Source organism: Protopterus annectens, chromosome 5.part1 (genome assembly GCF_019279795.1).
Source record: "Protopterus annectens isolate FY-2018-M chromosome 5.part1, PAN1.0, whole genome shotgun sequence".
Lineage (NCBI taxonomy): Eukaryota > Metazoa > Chordata > Ceratodontiformes > Protopteridae > Protopterus > Protopterus annectens.
In genome coordinates this window covers 766,941,701-766,965,533 of record NC_056736.1, presented here as the reverse complement: position 1 = coordinate 766,965,533, position 23,833 = coordinate 766,941,701, and the positions used below count along the sequence as shown (strand labels likewise).

The following is a 23,833-nucleotide window of genomic DNA, read 5'->3' as shown; positions in this document are numbered from 1 at the left end:
TTTATAGCAATTTTATTGTATACTGCATACTTGTATTGTATTTCATAGCTATTGGCTCACTTGTAATAAACATTTCTGTAGTGTTATACCTGCTGGCCTTGCAGTTGCCCGCCCCTACTCTTAATTTGATCTTGGACACTCCTCCCAGTCTAGTGTCATTAGCTCATTCTACCTAATACAGAGAGAACATCTGAGAATGCCAAACCACTTAGTTTCTTTCCTTATGTTCCTCCTTTCTCCCTTTTTAAAAAAAAAAAATTCTATTTTGTTTGCTCGTTTCCTGCATTTCCTAGCTAGTATACTCCAGATCCCAGGCTTTGCTGGTTTCAGAACTTTAGTTTCTGTGTTCAGAGCTATCCAGACATTGCTGTGGTATAGGGAAGTCCTACTGCTTACCAATGGGAGTAGTGAGCATTGTACTACCTGTCTAACAGTAGAGTAGTGGTTTCCAGCTCTGAAATTGTAATTTTAGCCATTTTGGGCTGATTTCTTTAATTTTAACCATATTGGGCTGATTTCTATCCCTTTCAACTTTCTGGCTTAAAATCGCGCATGTTTGTGCATTTTTTACATCATGCAGCACCACGGGGCTACGGTTAAACTATTCCAGGTGACAGAAAGTCTACTCTTCAAATTTTCCCTAGCTAGCTGGGTTTCTCAGTAGTAGCACTAAAATCTGACTAGCACTTGCTCTAGAACCTGCTGGAAAGCACTAGGAAGCCTTAAACTGATACAAGCACTCAACTTTCCTTGTTAATAAGGAGAAATTAATCGTAGGCACTAAACAGCCTAAAATTGCAAAGTACCTAGCAAAGGTAAGGGAAAACAGCTCTTGTACTTTATAAAAAAGCACCTAAACAGGCATGTCCAAGAGTCAGCTTCTGGTGATTTCTCCTGTCCACCTGGTGAGTTTGGGCATACTGGGGCAATGCAGCAACTGCCTCATGTACACAGACAACAGTCTCCTCCTACCACCCAACACTCCAACCTGCGAGAGATGCACTTACATAGTCAAACTCTCCAGCCAAGATTGTGGTAAACAGTCAAGAGGAGAAGGTTAACACCTGCATTACACCTCAAGCAACACATAGCCCTTCAAAACCCACACCATCAACACCCACACATTGCAACACTAAACCCACATATGTGGAGGCCCTTAACATTAACCTGCTCAAGCAACAAGGACCTCTGAAGCTGAAACGCAAACAAACACCAGTCACAACCAAAGTGACACATAGCTCACAACACCAGTGTGCCACCCAACAACAGCCCCTAAGGCAAGACAATGTACCCAACACTTTAGTCATAGGTGACTCTATAGTCAGGCACACTGATGTCCCACTCATCAGGCTGAACAAGGAGAAAATTACAGTCAGCTGCCTGTCGGGTACCAGGATCCGCCACATAACGCATGCACTCAAGTCACTCCACAAGAAGTACAAATACAACTCTGTCATTGTCCATGTTGGAGTGAATGACTTGAGACGTACCTCCCTGGACTACATGAAAAGAGACATGGAAGAGCTCTTGGATCATGTGGCCCAGGCAGGTATGACCCTAGCCCTGAGTAGTATCCTGCCTTCACCCAGAATGATACCACAGTATAAGGACAAAATGATTGACTTCAACAATTGGCTATGCTTCTGGTGTCATTCAAAGGGGATCCAGTATCTGTTTGCCTGGGACGACATGATCGACAAACCATGATGCTTTGCCAGATGGCCTGCACCTGTCACCCCTGGGATTCAGGTTACTGGCTAAAGCTCTTGCCACCCCTATAGTGCCTTTTTTAGGCAAGGTTCAAAGGACAAAACCACCACCATAAAAGATAAAAGGATGCAAAATCTGAAGGCAATGCTACTCAATGCTAGAAGTCTAAACCTCAAAATGCACTCTCTTGAGGCACTCCTAAAAATGGAGTACATCGATATCTGTGCAGTAACTGAGACCTGGTTCAAGGCTCCAGAGAGCACCCCTGCAATACCAGGCTACAATTCTTACCACACTTTTCGGCCAGTAAACCAAGACAGAAACACTAAAGGTAGAGGAGTGTCCATATTCACCAAGGATATTCATACCTCCAGGCTAGTTGCCCAACACAATGCATCTGAAATTCTCCAGGTGCAACTAACACTAGGTAAGACTGCAATCCAAATTGTAGTTTGCAGATTCCCCACCATGCCCCAAGATTCTCACTACACCTTTCTAAACATACTGGAAAATATTAAGATACAACCAAACACCCTAATACTGGGTGATTACAACTACCCTTCCATTAACTGGGAAAACTACTCGGGTACCAACACCTTTTCCCAATGGTTCTTGGAATTCATAAATTCCAACACCCTGGATCAACTAATCCATTGTCCCACCAGGGGCTCCAATGTCCTAGACCTGGTCATTACCAACATGGGAGACAGATGCTCCACACCAGTGGTCACCCCCTCATTGGCCAGGTCTGACCATAAGCAAATCACCCTTGACATCCACATCCCACCCCCACCCCCCAGTAAGGAAACCTCCATAAAAAACTTCTCCAAAGCCAACTTCATGCTACTCAAGTCTGAACTGACACACTTCATGACACCCATGCAGATGGGAGGTGAAAGGTCTACTGCTGAATCCTACACTAAGGCACTGTACGAGCACATCCACTCGTGCATGAATTGTACCATCCCAAATAGAACCAAAACACTCTCCTCCAAAAAAAGGAAGCCAATCTTGTGGTCTCCTGCTATAAGCAAACTATACAACAGAAGAAAGAAACTGTTGCAGAAAAGAGGAAAATTCCAGGATGCAAAAAACTCCCTTACCAGCCTTAGTAAGAAGCTGAGATCCCTCATAAAATCCTCCAAAGCTAGTTATGAAAATAAAATTGTTAAAGATTCCAAAGACAACCACAAGGCATTCTACAGTTATGTCAAGAATCTAAATGGCAATGCTCAGATCTGCTCTGAGCTACAACAGAATGGCATTAAATATACTGATCCCAAGGATATTGCCAATATCCTGGCAGATCGATTTAGCACCAACTTCACCCCCCTCTCACCCCCTAAAGAGCCTATCTCAATACCAAAAGACTGCCAAATTCAGGTAATCACGGCCACACAGGTAGAAACCTCACTCTCCAAAGCTAAGAATACAGCATCCATGGGACCAGATGACATCCCGGGCTGTGTTCTACATGAACTACAGAATGAACTGGCATCTCACCTAAGTGTCATGTTTAATCATAGCCTCACCTCAGGCTTTGTGCCCACTGAGTGGCACACAGCTATAGTTATTCCACTCCACAAGGGGGGATCCAACTTGGATCCCGGGAACTACCGTCCCATCAGTCTGACGAGCCTGATCTGCAAGGGCATGGAATGTTTTATCATGTAACTTATAAACAAAGACATTGGCAACCTTCAAACACTGGACCCCACCCAGTTTGGGTTCGTGAAGGGCCGATCTTTTCTTCTGAACCTGATTGACTTCTTTGAATCAGTCTCCAGAGCTGTGGATGAGGGTAAGGCGGTCCACACAGCCAATCTGGACCTTGCCAAGGCCTTTGACACCATCCCCTACTCTGGAATCATAGATAAACTTACTAAGATGGGCATAAATCCCTACATCACTCGATGGGTTGCCAACCGGCTTACTGACAGAACCCAGACTGTAAAAGTAGCCAACTCCAAATCCAGCTCCAGACAAGTGACAAGTGGAGTACCTCAGTGTTCAGTCCTGGGACCGCTCTTGTTTGGCATCTACTTCTCTGAAGTACAGGCCAACACTAAGGGACTCTGGCTGACGAAGTTGGCAGATGACTGCAAACTGGGAGCCATTATTGAATCCCCAAATGATGTGGATATTCTACAAAAGGGCCTTACAGAAACAGATGCTTGGTGACAGATCCATGGGCTCAAGCTTATTGCCAAGAAATGTATAGTTATCCCCTTTGGGAAAAAACATATACCCATGAATTATCACATAGGTGGCAGTTCATTAAACAGTGAAAGTGTGATGAGAGACTTAGGGACACAGGTAGACAGTGGTCTCACCTTCGATAACCACATCGCCACAACAGTCAGGAAATCCTTCTATGTGGCACACCTCATCACTAAGGGCTTTTCTTCCAGAAAAAAGGAGGTCATTGTCCCACTGTATGCATCCCTCATTAGACCCATTATAGAGTACAATGCCCCGTTTGGTATGCACCTCACAAAACATCTGCAACAGCTGGTAAGGCCACAGAAATACCTCACTAAAAGAATCACAGGCCTAAAGCAGATGCCCTATTCTGACAGTCTACAAAAACTCCAGCTATGCTCTGTGGCATATCGTCTACTCAGAGGTGATCTCTGCTTAACATACAAGGCCATGTCAAACCCTGAGCTGCTGGACATGCTCCACTTAAAGAAATCCCAATCCCTCAGAGCTACACGCTCCAGGGATCTAAACCTTGTCATCACAATGAACAAAACATGCTGGAGGGATAGGTTCCTGACCAAGAGACTCCCCAGACTCTGGAATAGACTGCCCATACATGTCAAGCAGAGTGCCTCATTGGCCCTCTTCAAAAGGAACCTTGACGATTGGATGGGAGATAGGAAATTCACCCCCGGGATCACGTCAGTCGCCCTACTAGACAGGGGTCCAGAGAAGTAAATATTGTGGGAAGAAATATCCAGGGAATTGTTATGGCTAGGCTTGTATAGACCCTAGGGCTGATAGCCTAGTACCAACCTATGAACCTATAAGAAATAATTAAACAATATCACTTGAGCAATAAAAGAAAGAAAAAAATAAGGAAATGACAATGTGGCATGATTTTATGTGGAGTTTCGTTTTGGACAGGCCACTTGTTAAGGAAGTACGAAGGATAATGTCATCTCAGAAAGACTGTATTACATTTGTAAACAAGAAGAAAAAAAGGATGTATCTGTTTAATATGTTAGTGGGCAAAACATATGGAATGAAATATTTAAAAAGTTTGCTATATGATGTAACAAAAGTTGTTATGGGTATGATTTATGTGCTTATTATAAAGGTAAAATTTATGATGAAGTTCAAAAGATTGATATTAACATAGGTGAGTATTAGACTAACTGCCTTGAAGGGTGATTTACACCTATAACCCTAAGTCAGAATTAAACCCTCTTCTGTCAACGAGGTTAAGACCTTAACCATTACACCAGACCCCACCCATATTTCCTATGACTTGAGAAATGTGGAAAACAAGGTTGAAAGAAAATTTGTTTTATAAACAGGGCATTTGCTGACAATCTGAGAAAAATAAGAATGTGTTTAAGGCAGAACGAGTGATAATTAAATGAGTATTTTTAAATTAAATTATTTATGATGAGAAAGATGTGTGGGCTTTATGTAAATATGAAAATGATTTGATCAAAATGCATGAACTGTTTCCAAATGTGTAAACATGTAAACATTTATATATTAATAAAGAGCTCATCTTCATTTCAATTAGGCATATAGAACCTAGGTTAAATGTCTCATCCAAAAAATTGTTTTACCACCCCCCATGTATAGGTTGATAAATAAATAGACAGATAAATAGATAAATAGACAGATAGACAGACAGATACTTTCTGTATATAGTTCTATTATGTGTTTATCAGGAAAGTGAAAGACCAGTGGCCATGCTAATGAATTTGAACTAGCTGCCCACAGACATGTTCACTTCACTTAGCCAAACCATATTAATGATCATGGCAGTTAGGGCAGATAACTAGGACCAAGAGCTGTTAATCATCTCCTTCATTTAGACTTGGGTTTGATTCCTTCATCCTCTATTTGCCTTCTGTGTCACTCTGAGGAAATCACTTAACCAGACAATGTTCAGAGGCAGGAAGGAAACTGGGCTAGGCTCCTCAATATTGTCATGAACAGCATGTCTAGTTACTATTTATGAACTTATTTAACAAAGACCATAGAAATGACCTGTGCTTTCACACAAATACTGACTTCTCACTCCCCAAACATAATTATTTTTTGTGTATCTGTTTATCTGTCTGGTATTAGAATGTGATGAAAGTGAAAGAACAAATGGTCATAGAAACACACACACACACACACACACACACACACACACACACACACACACACACACACACACACACACACACACACACGGATAGATTGATTGCTAGCTAAAAGTGTAGGGTATTGGATCTAATGTTCAGTACCCTGATACGCAGTAGGTATACATCATTTGGTCCACACAGACTGAGAGTTGACAAGTGTGTGAGACTGACAATCCCTAAGTAGAGGAATATTTCCTTTTCCCTGGGATTGTGTGATCTTGGAGTTAGTATATATAATTAGAGGGGATGTGGAGGACACAGCCCCCCCTGCAGAAACACTTGCCATTGGTTTAGTCCACTCCAGGGTAATCTCTGGAGTATGCACAGAATATGTTGATCTCACTGTGTTTGACATGTTCATGTCGACCAACTATGTGTCACAGTACTGGATGTTAACTCCAATACTCTACATCAGTATAGATATATAAATAGATAGATAGATGGATAGATAGATAGATAGATAGATAGATAGATAGATAGATAGATAGATAGATAGATAGATAGATAGATAGATGGATAGACAGATAGATGGATAGACAGATAGATAGATAGATAGATAGATAGATAGATAGATAGATAGATAGATAGATAGATAGATAGATAGATAGATGGATAGATAAAATGTCTCCACTCCCAAACAAGCCAAAGGGAGCTGCTTTTAGTTCTCCTTCTCCTCAATAGTAGTGTCTCATGGTTCATCATCACCCCGGCCATAATTACCTCCCCTCAGTTGTCAGCAGTGACTTTTCACCATTTATAAGTTTTTATTCATCCAGCTGCGGGCACAGTCTCTAGGCATAGAGCTGTTTTTACAATCAATTGCAGAATTAGTTCTGATGTTGTACAAACTATTCTCAACACCAGGAAACAGTGAAAGTTTCCAGTATTTTCTCAGAGGGATTGTCTGTTTGCAGTGCGCATGAGCGAACAGAAGATGTGGCCTTTGTTTAAACAAAGTTCCACAGCAGATTGAAAAGCATTTTAAAACAAGCAAAGAAAAATGAGACAACTAGTCTATGAGACTGTCACAGTTAACATTTGTGCTACCTAGAAGTACACAGCAGTGCTGCATTAGTGCTACCAAGAAGTACACAGCAGTGCTGCATTAGTGCTACCAAGAAGTGCACAGCAGTGCTGCATTAGTGCTACCAAGAAGTACACAGCAGTGCTGCATTAGTCTACCTAGAAGTACACAGCACTGCTGAACATGATAAAAATCTCATTAAGAATATGCACAAAAAGGTATTGCCTCCTTTCCACCTTTATTATATGTCATTGTCTAATTCACACAAAACTATTATTTACCAAAAGATGGAGAAATGGATAGACATGTGAAGTTTGGCAGTTCTAAAGCTAGAACTTTTTCAGTTATGATATTGTACACTAACCCAAAGTATTTTGGAGGGAAATGTGAATAAAATGAATGAAAACCAAGCCTCATCACTTGAAGTCTTCAGGAGAAATGTACTTTATACTTCTCTTCTTCCAAGTAGCTAAGGCATTAAGTGGGTTTTTAATCATCTGAAACTCCCTACAGTGGAATACATTTGTGCACAGGCTTAAGAACAACTTTCCAGTCATTAATACCTGGCAGCATTTGAAGTGACTGTGTTAAGATTAGTAATCTTAAGAAAGTAATCTAGCTTTTGATCATCACGTGTCTACAGTGGTGAGGAAATCATTCTATATTGCGCAACTTATGAACAAAGGAATGGCATCTAAGTCCAAGGAAGTCATTGTTCCACTGTATTTGGCATTCATAAGACCTGTCACTGAACACAATGCCCCCGTTGGTACATACCTAACCAGGCATATCCAACAATTCGAACATCCACAGAGGTTCCTCACTAAAAGAATACAGGGCATAAGTAATATGTCTTATACAGACTGCCTCAAGGCCCTATCCCTGTATTCTGTCTCCTACAGGCTTTTGAGGGAGATCTATGCCTGGCATACAGGGCATTGTCAGTCCCCACTCTGATGGACCTCCTACATTTCCCCAAAACAAACAGCACCAGAATTACCCATTCTAAAGACATAAACCTTGCCTGTGATATAAATAGGACCTGCTGGACAGACAGGTATGTATCCCAGAGATTACCCCATCTCTAAAATATGCTCTCCATCCATGTGAAGCAGAGTTCCTCCCTAACCCAGTTCAAGTGCAACTTGGACAACTGGATGGGAAACCAGAAATTCATCCCTGGTTTGTACCTATGTCTCTAATGCAAACAGATAACCTGTAAATGGTTCATCTCCCAGGCCCATGCTTATACTCACCAAGGGTATCAGAACTTGTCAGAGATTTGGGATGCATGACTAGGCTTAAAAAGGCCCTTGTGGTTGTTAGCCTAGTAAATACCTATGAACCTATAAGAGGTCCATATGCACATTCTAATGCAGCTTGCAAAATAATATTTAGTAGCTTCAGTGAAAAAATCTGAAAATTCTTGCCATTGTTGACAATATTAATTATCCTGAACTTCTTTCTTTTAAAACTCTAGTCTTGCATTAATGATTGAAACAATTAGTGTTTGAGAAGGCTTTCTGAAAAAAGTTCAGTCACAATGTCATCCATTCTTTCCCAAATGAAGATTCAGAGGCAAGCTTGCAATTGGACAGATTTAATTTTGTGTCCCTCTCCTTAATTACTAATATTAATAACACAGTATTGGAAAACTACACTATTCTTGTTTGAATGAAAGAAGGTGCCAGTGCATATTAGCTAGGGGTGTAAAGGCACAACTGTGCCATAAATATTGCTTCTCTGTAAATTTAGACATGGTTCAGGATGGAAGGGATTGGGAAACTGTGTGATGTGGCATGGAAGTGGGTCACAGTCCGCAAATATGTAACAATGTATGGAAGAGGGTCACATTCTACAAATATGTAACAATGTATGGAAGAGGGTCACATTCTACAAATATGTAACAATGTATGGAAGAGGGTCACATTCTACAAATATGTAACAATGTATGGAAGAGGGTCACATTCTACAAATATGTAACAATGTATGGAAGAGGGTCACATTCTACAAATATGTAACAATGCATATCATCTTAGAGAAAGAAATGACTCTTTGAACAGCTCATGAAAAGACATAGTTGGGGAAAGCCAGGAGTGGAGTCAGTATAAGCAGGACAGTTTTCTGAAGGGAGGAAGGGGAGACTGCAAACTAAATAAAGTAACAGCTACTGCAAACAAATGGTTAAATGTTAGATTAAACATGGGCAAATTCAACAGGACAGATGATCTTCAGCTACCATCATACTGTGTCGTTCAGTGTAACACTCCTGCATTCTAGGGAGATAATCATAAAATATAGCTTGTAAAATGCAAGTTGCAAGTAACAGAGAAATGAACAAGCAATCATCTGTGGCTCACTGATTCAATATCTTATAAAACATGACCAATTTTTAATTTTTGTTTCTTAATATTACAGTTTTACATAATTCTGACTTGTTGCATGCCGATCATTCTGTCAATCATGCATACATTCATTAATTTGTGCTTTTGAAAAGTCAGTCCCCGATGTCTACATCATCTTATTCTGGGTTGTGAGGTGAGAAAGCCAGAGTCTGTCCTAACAAATATTGGGCATAAGCCAATCAGGTAATCCTGGCTATGATGCCAGTCTACAACAGGAGGTACAGCCAAGGGCAGGAAATCTGCAGTGCTTACAGAAATACGAAACACAATCTAAAGTAAATTATTTAGAAGAATTGCAAGTTAGTTATGAAAAGCATTAGCTGAAATCAGTGTCTGACAAAAATGTTATTAATTAGATAATGATTTTTAGGCTGCAAACCTCTGATATATTTTATATAAATGTTTAGTAGTTGATGCATATGCTTATCTCTGTTTCTTTGACATAGGTTTATAGGTTTATACTAGGCTAACTAACCCTGTAGGCCATTTTAAGCCTAGTCATTTATCCCATCTGAAAATCAAACCCTGCACCTTACATTGGTAAAGTAAACACCTTAATTATTATACCAACCCCCAACTCTTTTAAACATCAGTATGTTCACACAAACAGCACTCTCTCTGGATTTGAACCCCATGACTCCAGGGTATTCACAATGCATACACTTGAGATTATTATCAGCATTTGCCATAGGCATCTTTATGGAAAGAAAGAAAACTAGGCAAATTAATATATTACCTCAGAAGTAGCAATGATTATATTTTTTTCCAAGATGCAAGCAAACAAGAGGTTGACTTACCACAGCTGCGTAGTAATCCTGTGGACACGTATAAAATGTGTATGTACCCTTTCCAACCTTAATGGTCTGGGAGCATTCATCTTTCACTTTTGCCACTGTCTTGGGAACTGCAATAGGAAACACAGAAGTATGTACAGTTAGATTCTTCAATGATTACATTTGAAATTATGGTACTTATGTATTATTGCAAGCAGATTTTCGTGGTTGCGAAATGCGCATACCTCCAAAGATCCGAGTGCATGAACCACTTCAAATGTTATTCTAATTCCTTATTACTGCCCCAAAACTTTACATTACTTCTAGGAACAGGGACAATTTGTAATGTAAATTTTTTGGGGCAGTCATAAAGAATTGGAATAACAGTTTGAATAATTTCCACGTGTCTGTGTTTTTCTTCTCCGCATTCCTTTCCTCACAGTTAAACTACTCCTTTCCTCAGTAAGACAACAGCCCTTGCCAATTGAAGTATGCAGGTGTAATGCACGCAAAACAGGAAGAAGACTTGCACGATCATTTCTCTTCCTGAATGTAAGCCAGACTGACTTTTCATCAGTAAGGGAATAAAATAACACCTTACGATGTTTCCCACACTGGTTTTCATTGCAGCATGTGAATTTCGTGACTGCAAAAATCTGGTTGCGATAATACGTAAGCACCGAAATTACTTTTATATATTTTTATTTTCTTTAATGAAAAAACATTTTTGCATCCCATGCATTGCAGAGTAACAAGACAAGGAGGCCCTGTATCACATGTGTACAGTCCATCCTGCCAAAATTAACTGTTTAGGGCCATCACTGACTCACATGAAAGCCATTTTAGCTTATTATGGTCACAATGAACTAACTACAGCATAACTGGTCTCCCCATGGCATACAAATCTGTGGCACATGAAATGAACTAACATGCCATGCCATTAGCTAACAATTATGCTGTTTCTAAACAAGTCAACAGAAAAACAGTTTTTGAGTAAGGTGTGAATGACCTGGATTAGTAAAAGATGGTGACATCAGGTATCATTCTGGGGGAAGAATTTCAGTAACACCTCTGACCACTGGCTCAATACCGTACCTGCTAATGATGATATACCCTTTGGTCTCTAGATATAGTACCCTTAGAAAAGGGGTGAAATCTTGAGCATGCTGAGTCAAAGCCATATTATGGTGGTCAGAACAGACTACTATCTTTTCATTTATGCCCTACAAACTCCCATGCCAATCATGAGATGTGTCAACAGTGAAATACATGTGCAGTGAACAACACATATAGTGCAGCACAGGACATTACTTGGGTACGTAACAACTTTAAGGTCCCTGTATAATGTTGGACAATTACTCTGCCAAGAGGGATCTCTACAAAGGAGAATGAGACAGTCACAGTTCAGTTGCTCCTCCCCACCCATCCCCATTGGGCTCCAAACCCAACTGATGAACATTGTTCTGTGAGGTCAGATGGGTATCATGTCCCATGCCCATGGGATCACACCATGGCAAAATTTCTGTTACTCTGGCAGGAAATTGATATAACTGCACATACAAAATAACTTAAAGGCATTTCTCACAGAATATTCCCATTATGACTTTTTAGCAATGTAACAAGACATACAAAAAATAAAGACATATTTCATTGTGCATTTTAGAAACTGAATTATCTAGACAATTTAAAGAAACACACTTAAATGCAAAACTTGAAAGAATTCATTCAACCATCTTGTTCACACACACAGGGAAAAATAGCATCCCAGAGCAAACTAGAGGCATTTCTCTGTGGTTTTCTTACTAAGATACTCAGAAACCCAAAAAAACATACAGATGAACCTAGAATAATTTCTTTATGAGTAATTATTTAATTTTTTATCCTTTTTGATTGAGTCAAACTCACTAAGCTAGTGGCCTCTTTTCACAGGAGACCCAAGGTGATATTTATGCTACTAGGGGAAAGGACATCAGGGAGCCTCCCCTACTCTTGGTAGTAGGAAGAAGCATGTGTTTGTGACACAACAGACTTCCTGTTCCAGGAAAGGAGGCAGCTTGGGGAAACAGGGAGAAAACATGGCTGATTCACCTGTTGCTGAAACTGAAATGAAAGTTGCTGAATATAGTTGAAATGGTAGAATCACTACCAGAAGTTTTTTTCTGATGACATGGGTATAGAAAAAACAGTGACATTGGGGGAAAAGGAGATTGTGAAGGAAAAGGAGACTGTAGCTGAAACAGAGATGCATTAAGAGAAAAACCTTCAGAAGAGATTGTTTGAGGAAGAGACAGTTACCTCTAAAAAATGCATAATTACAACCCTCCAATGGGGGGGGGGGGTTGTGGGATGATTATTTGGAAGAAATGGTAAACCAAAGTGAGCCAGAAAATGAAACAGTTCCAGAGACAAAAACATATGCACAAATGGTTGGAGAAAAACAAAGAAGAAAGAAGAAATAAAAGAAACAAAAGGAAGTTTACATCACACGTGAGCAGGAAAACAGAAGAACGTTTTGACAGGTTTGAAGTTTGGTAGTCTGTCATAACACCTCTGGTGTTAAAGCAAAAGAGGTAGGAGCATTTATTTTAATTAATAAAGAGACTTTTTGTGACTTGATATTTGAAATTGGGCAGGCCATGGAAAATATTTTGGGTGCATATGAACAAAATAAAAATATTTATCCATAGTCAGAATATGTGTGCAAACTTTTTACAGACAAAAAAAAAAAAATAATGATCCAGTTTAGAATTGAAGTTGAAGCAAAAGAACTGAAAGAATATTTAACTATATATAAAGAAGTAATAGACACTACAAAAATATATGATGAAAGAGGACTATGGACTGGGGAAGGGAATGTGGAATAATAGTGAAAATGGAAAATGATAATGTTATGCACGTACCTAGTATTATTAATGTTCATGGTAATAGGGAGTTTATGAAATACAGGGGTCAACCAAAGACGTATTTTTGTGGAAAAATGATCATTTAATCAATAAACATAATAAACAAGGTTATTATGTGGTAAAACAGGGCATAATGCAAAAAATGTGATATAAAGTGCAAACAATGTGGCAATACTGGTCATTTATGGCTAGAATGTGAAAATGAATGTCCAAGAAGAATGTGTTATACAAGAAAATGTACAAAATGATGTGACTAATAAAAAGTTGTACATGAAGTTAAAGAAATTAACAAGGAAAAAGAAACAGAGGAGACAACTGAGGAAGAAGCTGATGGGTATACAGTAAGAAATAAAAATAATTCAATAGGAAAGAGAGTTAAAGAGAGGAAAATAAAATTAAAAAAATATAATGCTTAGAGAAAATAAGAAAGGAAAGGAATGACAATTTTATTATGCTAACTGTTTTTAAAAGCTGAAAATATTAGCTTTAAATGTGAACAGTATGAAAAATCTTAAGAGGAGAATAGGTAGATTACAATGGTGTGCTGCAGTAGATGCACATATTCTTTTAGGAGATAGATTATTAACAGAGGAAGAAAGATCACAAACTGGAAAGGTGTGACATGGTGCGGTACTTTGGAACATTGGGAAAGAACCATGCTCAGGCATATGTATATTATGTCAAGAATGCATTAACATATTAGATGTAACCATAGTGGAACTTGGACAAATTATGGTAATAGACCTGATGTAGAAAAGTATGTGTATATAATTATAGCTTTATATGCATATGTAACAAAAAAGAGAGAAATTATGTTCAAAAATATTCTTAAATATTTTTGGGTAAATATGGACATTATAGTGGTGGGGGATTTTAATTGTAATTTAAAAAAATAAGAGCAATTGTGATGTTAAAATGGTTAAAGAAATTATGAGAAGTGGAAAGTTAAGTGTATGGAATAATAACCACTGGGTCAACACAAGAAATGAAAATAGGTCATAAATTGATTATTTTTTAATATCTGATAATTTAAAAGTTAAAAAAAGGAATCAAGTACGTTGAATTTTTGGATTATGTCACTTTATAAGTCAAAGTACAGGAAAATAAATATATAAGGATAGGGAAAAGAATAAAGAGAATTAATGAAAAGGAATTACATTTATAAGAGAAAAAAGAACTTTTGGAATTATGGAAAAATCATATAAATATGAGATAGTTTTATGAGAATTGGATTTTTGGTAGTTTAATATTAAAGAGAAATATAAAAAGTGTTTTTGGAATGCATAAGGAAGAAAAGAAGAAAAGAAAAGGAGAGAGAAGATATTCAAGAAACATTCAGAAACTTATTAGAAAAGAAAAATCCCTTTATAAAAAGAAAGAGAAATATATAACATGAATACAATTAAAATGAACAACTTGTTATATAAACAAAAATATTGTTTGCAAGATAGGAAGAGGTAGCACCATATTCGAGCAAAATAATAAAATAAGAAAAAATAATAAGAGAATTAAAGAATAAGAAAGGTAAGCAAATAAGACAAGAAGAAGGAATATATGAAATAATTAATATGCACTGGAATTATTTGTTAAAAGAGATGAAAACATAGAACAAACGTATAAAGGTGAACAATTAAATAACAAAGATAATGAGTATTTGGAACAAAAAATAACTATGAAAGAATTGAATGAAATTCTAAAAGATATTAACATGAATTCTGCAACAGATCTGGACAGAATTAAATATATGATGTATAAAGAAATGAAGGAGTGGCAAAAAGTATTTTTTATAGAAGTTATGAATGAATGGTTAGAAACAGGAATTCAAGAGAAATATGTACAGGAGTTATAAAATTTATATTTAGAAAAGGAAATAAACAGGAGAAAAAACAGAGACCTATAACATTGAATAATATGGATTATAATTTTTTATGAGAATAATAACAAAAAGATTACAAAATGGATAGATTATATGACCAGAATCCATTCAGAAGAAAAGGGAATCAAGAGTTATTATGGATAATGAGATAAATTATTGTTGCTATCATAAATAAAAATGTAGAAGGATAGATAAAGATAGGGGATATAAGTAAAGCCTATGATAATATTCAGTATAAATCACTATGTGGACTTTTGTAGGCATATAATGTAAGCAAAAAATATTACAAGTAATAAAATCTGTTTATGAAAGGAACTATGTGAAACTAAATGTAAGTGGCTGGACTGGAGAAGAAATAAAAATAGAATGTGGAATAAAGCAGGGCTGCCTGACTAGTAGTTTAATTTTCTCATTAGTTGTGATGTAATAGTGAAGGAAATTAATAAAATATCAAGTAGCGGTGGATACAAACTGATGAAGCAAGTACAACTGCCAATAATATATAATTATGAGGATGATATTGTACTAATTGTTAAAAATAAAGTAGAGATAGAAGAAGTAAATGAAAGACTAAAGTAAAGGATTTGGTTTTGAACGTATGGTAGGAGATATTGAGTTCAATGAAAAATATATAGATGTATTAGGAATAATATTTGGAAGGAATGAATACAGACAACAATGGGATAGTGTACTCAAAGAAGTAAAGGCTATCACTATTTTTTGGAAATCATATAGATTTTCATATAGAAAAAAACACACTTGTTGAACACCATGGTAATAAGAAAAAAACTGCTTATGTTGCTAACATCTATATGATTCTCACTAAGTAAGAAAGGAAAAAATGATGATTATGTTTTCTTTTATATGGGACTGTAGACTGAATCCAGTCATAATAAGGATTCTATATATGAAAGAAGAGCAAGGAGGCTTGGGTTTAATAAACCCAATAGTACATGCAGCATCATTAATTTTATATCAGGTATTAAAAGAAATTATGAAGAAAAGTAAAAACTTGATAGAAACTATACTATATGATAAATACAAATAATTGTGGTTAAGGAATGGAAGTTAAAAATAAAAGAAGTAAAGCATTGTGACTGAAGAAATGAAAGAGTACCAAAACAAAACTGTGTTATGGAAAATAAAAAAGAATGTATGTGAGAAAAATAGAAAAGAATGGTACTTAAATATTATGAACCCGTATTATTACATTGATCCATGGGAAGATTTAGAAATAGATCAGGAAAAAGCCATAATGCTGAGATAAGATAACTATAAAAAGATTAAATAATGTGATTTTTTATTAGAAAATTGCTGATTAAGGCAAATATGCCATACAAGAAAAAACAAGAAAGACGATGCAATAAATGTTGAGAGTTTGAAACTACTGAGAACATGTTTTTGAAATGTGAATGAGTTAATAATTTGTGGAAAGATGTATGTAAACATAGGATGAAAAGTTTGTTAAAATGTGAGCAAATAAATATGGGCATAATAGAATTTGGTTATTACGGTGCACAAAAACAGGAAGTGGTAAAAAAATAGACAGAAATGCAATGGAAGGTGGACTTTGACAAAGATTCTGGAGAAAATGTTTTGGTTGTGGATAAAAGAGTGGGGGAATGCTTAAATTGAAGTTTATAACATATGGAGATTTGTAAATAGATGTAAATAATGTAAATATGCAAATAATATGTGATATTTTATATATATATATATATATATATATATATATATATATATATATATATAAATCTTACTATTTGCAGTAGTGGAAGAGATTAGGTGTTACACATCCTGACTTCCTGTTTCCTGTCCAAGCATGGAGGCAGCCAGGAGGAACAAAAAAAAATATGGTTGCTGAGAGCCAAAGCAATTTGGAAGTTAAATGTGTTGAAAATTAAGAAAAAATGGTAGAATTACTACCAGAAATGTTTTCAGTTGATATGGTAGGCGGATGAATGCTGTCTGCTGATGGTGAGGAGACTGGGAAGGAGATGGAGCTAAATGCGGTGGTTGAGATGGATTCAGAAACAAATTTCCAGAATAACCTGTTTGAAATGATAGAAACAGCAGAAAATGTGTTATTTCAAGCCTCCAGTCAGGAAGGTTAGGGATGAGAATCTGGAGGAGCTAATTAACCAGAGTGAGCCAGAAAGCGGACTTGCTGTATCTTGGAGTGACATTATGCAAAAAATAGATGAGAGAGAAAAAGAGAAGGAAAAAGAGCCAGGGAAGGTTCCAGAAAAAAGTCCTATGCTCAAACAGTGGAAGAAGGAGCTAAAGAAAAGACAGAGATGAAGGAAAAATATGTTGTCAGGTAAGCAGTAAAAAAAGGGAGTAAAAGCTGAATAGATAACAGCTTTCATTTTAATTAACAAATAAACTTTTTGTGACTTGCTTTTTGAAACTGACCAGGCTGTGGAAAACTTTTGGGAAGCCTATGAAAAAAAAAACAAGAAAGCAGGCTCAGAATATGTTGTGCAAGCCTTTTTCAGGCAAACAAAAAAGAAACTTGTGTCAGTTTAGAACTGAAGTGGGAGCAAAGGAACTGAAAAAATACTTGTTGACAATATGGAAAGAAGAAGTGGGCACTACTAAAATTGATGATGAAAGAGGCTTATGGACTGGGGGGTGGGAATGTGGAATGATTTAAAAAAAATGGAAAATTACAATGTGATACACATACCTAGTATTTTTAATTTGTATGGCGATAGAGGTTTTGTGAGGTACAGAGGACAACCAAAGACTTGTTATTTTTGTGGAAAAGTGATCATTTAATTAATAAATGTGACAAAAAGATTATGTGGTCAGACAGGTCATAATGCAAAGAAATGTGAAGTGAAATGTAATTAATGTGGTAATGCAGGACATTTATGGTTAGAATGTGAGGCAGGAATACACGAAAATTAAAAAGAAAATGAAAATGAAATTATACAAGGAAAACATTTAGAAAAGAATGCTATACAAGAACACACAACACAACAAGAAAAAAACATAGAAATGGTTTTTAAATTTAAAGGGAAAGGCAAAGAGAAAGAAAAAGAAAGAGAGACAGATGAAACAAGTGAAGAAAAGTCAGAGTGGCATATAGTAAAAGGTAGGAAACCTCAATAGGAAAGAGAGTTAGGGAAAGAAAAGGGAAATTAAAAAATATATAATGGTAAGAGAGAAGAAGAAAGGTAAAGGATAGGATTATTCTAATAATTGTTCTATAAAGCTGAAAATATTAGCTTTGAATGTGAACTGTATGAAAAATATTAAGAGCAGAATTATTATTTTACAATTGTGTGTGGCGGTAGATGCTCAAGTAACAGTGTTAGAAGACATTAGAATGCAAACAGAAGAAGAAAGGGTGCAAAGAGAAAAACACTATGCAAAGAAACATGTTCAGGTATATGTATACTATGCCAAGAAAATATCAAAATATTAGATATTACAATAGTAGAACTAGGCCAAATAACAGTAGTAGATATCAGATGGAAAAAATTGTATATAGACTAATAGCTTTATATGCATATGTGACAAAAAAAGAGAGAGAACAATGTTTAAAAGTATACCTAATTATGTCTGTGTTAACATGGATATAATAATGACAGGTGACTTTAATTGTAACGTGAGAAATAAAAAGAATAGTTGTGATGTTAAAATGGTTACTGAAATTTTGAAAAATGGAAAATTAAAAACATGGGGAAATAAACAATGGACTTAAATAAGAAATGAAATTAAGACAGAAACAGATTATTGCTTGATATTAGAAGTCCTAAAAATACACAAAAAGGAATTAACTATAATGGGTTCTTGGGTCATGTGGCAATTTGGATAAGAATTAATGAAAATAGGAATATATTAAAATAGGAAAATGCATAAAAAAGTAACTGAAAAAGAGTTAAATTCAGGAGAAAGAAAAAAATTATAGAATTATGGCAACAGCATATCAGCATGAGAGATTTTTATGAAAATTGGACAATATGGTGGATTCAATTCAAAAAGAAATACAAAAAAGTATTTCTAAAATATATAGAAAAGAAAAATGGAAAGCAAAATGTTAAGTAAATAAATATTGAAAGAATTGATAGAGAAGAAAAAAACAATTTTATAAAAATGAAAAAGAATTATATAGAAGAAATCAGGATAAGGCTAAATTGTTATATAAGCAAAAACAGTGATTACAAGGAAAAAAGAATAAGTAGAATCGTACTTATATAAGACAGTAAAAGAAGGAAAGATAATGACAGAATTAAAAAAATAAAGGGAAACAAGTTAAAAAATGAGGAGAAATATATGAAATCATTAAATAATATGTATTAGATTTATATAGTAAAAAGTAGTTAACATAGAACAAATGTATAATGGTGAAAAATTAAATAAAGGAGATAATGAATATTTAGAGAGAAAAATAAATGCAAATGAGTTGAATGAGATCATGAAAGATATCAACATTAATTCATCTACAGGTTTGGATAGAATCAAATGTAATATGTATAAAGAAATGTATGACTGGCAAAAATAGTGTTTATAGAAGCAATGAATGACTGGCTAGAAAGAGGAATTAAATATAAAGAAATTTGCACAGGTGTGATAATATTTAAATTAAAGAAAGGAGATAAAGAAGAAATTAAAAATTGGAGACCAATTACACTGAATTACACAGACTATAAAATTTTCATGAGAATAGTAATTAAATGACTACAACATAAAATAGAAAGATTGTATGATCAGACTTTGAGAGAAAAGGAAAGGGGAGTCAAGACCTGTTGTGGATAATAAGGGAAATGATTGATATTATTAAAAAGTGGTAACAAAAATCATGATAGGTGGTGTCAGTAAGGCATATGATAATATTCAGTATAAAGCATTATGGGAAATTTTACAAGTATATAACATAAGTGAAAAAATATTACAAGTAATTAAAATCAATATATGAAAAGGATTATTTGAAACTGAATGTAAATAGTTAGTTTGGGGACAATTTGAAAATAGAGTGTGGTATAAAACAAGGATGTCCTGCAAATAGTGTGATCTTTGCTATAATTATGAACACAGTAGTAATGGAAATTAATAAAATGTCAAGTAAGGCAGAATATAGAATGATAGAGGAGATACACTTACCAATAGGCTCATAGCGTCATAGGATGATACTATGCTATTGGCCCAGTGGCCCTTATAAGACTAGGCAAGAGTTCTTCCCATGTTCCCACAAAGTCAGCACCTGTTTCCCCCTGCCCAGCAGGGACACAGGTGGGATCCCAGGGGTGTATTTTCTGTTTCCCATTCAGTCATCCAGGTTCCTGTTAAAGAGGGCTAGAGAGATACTAAGCTTGACATGGAGAGGGAGTCTATTCCATAGATGAGGGAGTTTTTCAGACAGAAATCTATCTCACTGACAAGTTTTATTAATGTCACAGACCAGATTGAGGCCTTGGGTTGCACTAGAGGAATTTGACTTACAGATATGTACCAACTCCATCAAGGCTGGGTCTGCAATGGACTTGTATGCCAGACACAGGTCACCTCTGAGCTGTCTATACAAGACTGAGTAGGGGGACAGGGCTTTTAGCTTATCAGTATAGGACAGGTGTTAGAGACCCTGGATTTTCCTGGTCAGATACCTCTGAGGTCTCTCCAGCTGCTGTATGTGCTTGGCAAGGTACATGCCAAAGAGGGCACTGTACTCAATAATGGGTCTGATATGGGATGAGTATAGGTATATTATGACCTCCTTGTTTCTGGATGAAATACCCTTACTTATAGTATACTTAATGCGTACTTACACTGATGGTATTGTAGTAATAGCAAAAAAATAAAGTGTGGATGGAAAAATAATAATGAAAAAATGAGTACATGGTTGAAGAAAATTGGTTTAAGCATAAATAAAGAGAAAAGCAAAGGATTTGGGTATGAAGGTATTATAGGAGGTGTGGAATATAATGAAAACAGTACAGATATTTTAGGAATGGTATTTGGAAGGACAGAATACAGACGTGATCAATGGGATAAAGTTATTAAAGGAATCAAAGACATGATTACATTTTGGAAAAGATAGGTTTTCATACAAAAAGAAATCACATTTAATAAACACCATAATAGTAGGTAAAATAGCTTATATTGCAAATATTTATATGATGCCAATGAAATATGAAAAATAAATTATGCAGACATTTTTTTAATTTATTTGGGGGTCAAGATTGAACCTGGTTAAGAGGGGAGTTTTGTATATGACAGATAAACAAGGGGGATCAGGGATGATAAATCCAATTGTTCATGCAGCATCTTTAATTATGTAGAAAGTACTAAAAGGAACAATGAGGGGTTGGAAGAATGGCCTAATGGTTAAGATGTTTGCTGTGCATGCACAAAGTGCAGGGTTTGAATCTCACAAGAGATAATTGGCTAGGATTAAAATGGCTCACAAGGGCAGTTAGCTTAGTACTAATCTATGAACCTATGAAAAATAATAATAAAGATAATAAATAATTATTAAATAATAAAGATTTGACAGAAACAGTAATGTATTATAAATATAGAGACACTGGGGAAGCGATGGAAATAAAAAACAGAAATAAAGGTGTTATTAATGAAGAAATTAAAACATTTTTACAGTAAAATTTTTTATGGAAATTAAAAAAAGATATGATAGAAAAAATAGAAAAGAATGATATGCTAACATTATTATACCTTTTTATTTGGTAGATCCATGGAAAGAGCTAGAAATAGATAAAAAGAAAGCAATAATGATGAGATACAGAAATTATAAAAGAACTAAAGAATGCAATGATTGTTTGTGGAGGTTGTCCATAGGAAAATTACCAGTGGGGGTAAATATGACATATAAGAGAAAACAGGACAGAAAATAAATGTAAAAAGCTAGACAATACAGAACATTTTCTTTAAATGGGAGAGAATTAAAAAAACTGTGGAAAAACGTATGTGAACATGATTTCATTAAGTTATTTACATTTTGAAATGTTAAACATGGATATGATAGAGTATGGGTTTTATGGGACAAGATCCCAGAATGAAGCTAATAAAATGGACAGAATCATATTCTATATAACATGGACTATATGGAATGAAAGATGTAATGAAATCAAATACAATGGAAATGGACATTGACAAAAATACTGGAGACATGGTTTTGGTTGAGGGTAAAAGAGTGGGGGGATACTTAAATGGAATTATCAATGTATTGAATGGTGTTAAAATATGTAAATATCTAAAAATATGAATAGTATATATGTATATCAAAAAAAAAACTATACTTTTGTTCAGGTGTGAGTAGTTCAGAAAGATGGAGATAGAGTAGCATGCAAATATAGCATGAAGAAGAAAACACTGTGTTGGTGGTTTCAGAGTAATTGAATGAGGAGGTGAATGAAAACAGAGTTCTGGAGAAACAAATCATGCAGAAGATTCTGGTATCAGAATTGCAGTTTTAGGCTTAGGACATAGGAAGAAAGTTTAGGGTTTGGGAGTAGAATTTTAGGTTCAGGAAGTGGGAAGGGAGTTTAGGGTTAGAGAGAAATTAAGAAAAATAGGTTTGAGGGTTAGATGTTGAGGTTTAGACATTGTGGATTTCAGATTTAGAGAGTAAGAGTAGAGTTTCAGGGTTAGCAAGTAAAGGATTCAGAATAGAAACTGGGTGGGAGTTTTAAGATTAGAGTTAGGGCTGTAGTTGGGCTTTACCGTTTCATATGGTTGGGTGTTGGGAGGGCTAAGTAGTTAAGTAAGATTGGGCTAGTGTCACACAGAGCAGTGTTTTTCAACCACTGGTCCATAGACTGGCTCTGGTCTGACAGAAATTTCCTACTTGTCTGTGAAAGAGTTAGGAACTCGGACTGAAAACAAAATAATGACCGCCATTATTTTACTCTCACTAAACAGTGCTTTTATTGTTTAGTGAGTATAAAATAAGAAAGAAAAAAACTAAAATAAAAACTGTGTGTGTTTGTGTGTGTGTATGTATATATATGTGTGTGTGTGTGTGTGTGTGTGTGTGTGTGTGTGTGTGTGTGTGTGTGTGCACGCGTGTGTGTATGTGTGTGTGTGTGTGTGTGTGTGTGTGTGTGTGTGTGTGTGTGTGTGTGTGTGTGTGTGTGTGTGTGTGTGTGTGAAGCAGTGACAGAGTGTGAAGCGTGAGAGCAATCCCTAGTAACAGCAGCTGCAGCAGTTAAGAGGTTTGCGTACCTCTTAACTATATCTCTCAACCCTCAACCTCTCAGCATAAGAAATCTGGACAGAGCCACAAATAATGGGAGGGGGGGCAAAAAAACAGAAATAGGGACAGATTTTAAATATTGCTTTTATAAACTTTGAAAGTTGCTAGAATAAAACGGTTTCCATTAGCACGTATTTTCTGAAGGATATGACATCTGAAACTCAAATTTCTGTCATTATTTAATGGCATCAATCCCTAGTGATCTGCCAGAAAATTACACATTTTATGAAGATGGGACCAAGCATATGAGCAAAAAATCTGGGCAGTTGACTCTTAGCTCAAGATATATGAATAAACTGGGGACATATTTTACTTGAATATTAGGATTTAAGTTAACATGCATTTTCTGAAACAGAGGTATGTGTGTGACAGTGAGTGAGTGAGTGAGTGAGTGAGTGAGTGAGTGAGTGAGTGAGTGAGTGAGTGGGTGGGTGAGTGTTCTGACTACTGGCAGCAGCTGTAGTAAAGAGGTTTGCATACCTCTGGACCTTTCAGCTGAAGAAATCTATATAAAGCTTAAAATAAAAACAGAACAAAGGCTCAAAAAT

The 23,833-nt window shown here is 36.0% G+C and overlaps 1 protein-coding gene across 1 annotated transcript in view; it reads right to left on the bottom strand.

Moving 5' to 3' along the window:
* LOC122803316 (proteoglycan 3-like) overlaps positions 1 to 23,833 on the bottom strand; it is a 257,685-nt gene that overhangs the window by 191,661 nt on the left and 42,191 nt on the right. The window contains exon 3 of the mRNA XM_044072882.1: positions 10,313 to 10,419. Within this exon, the coding sequence (XP_043928817.1) occupies positions 10,313 to 10,419 (107 nt within the window). The remainder of the gene's footprint in view (positions 1 to 10,312; positions 10,420 to 23,833) is intronic.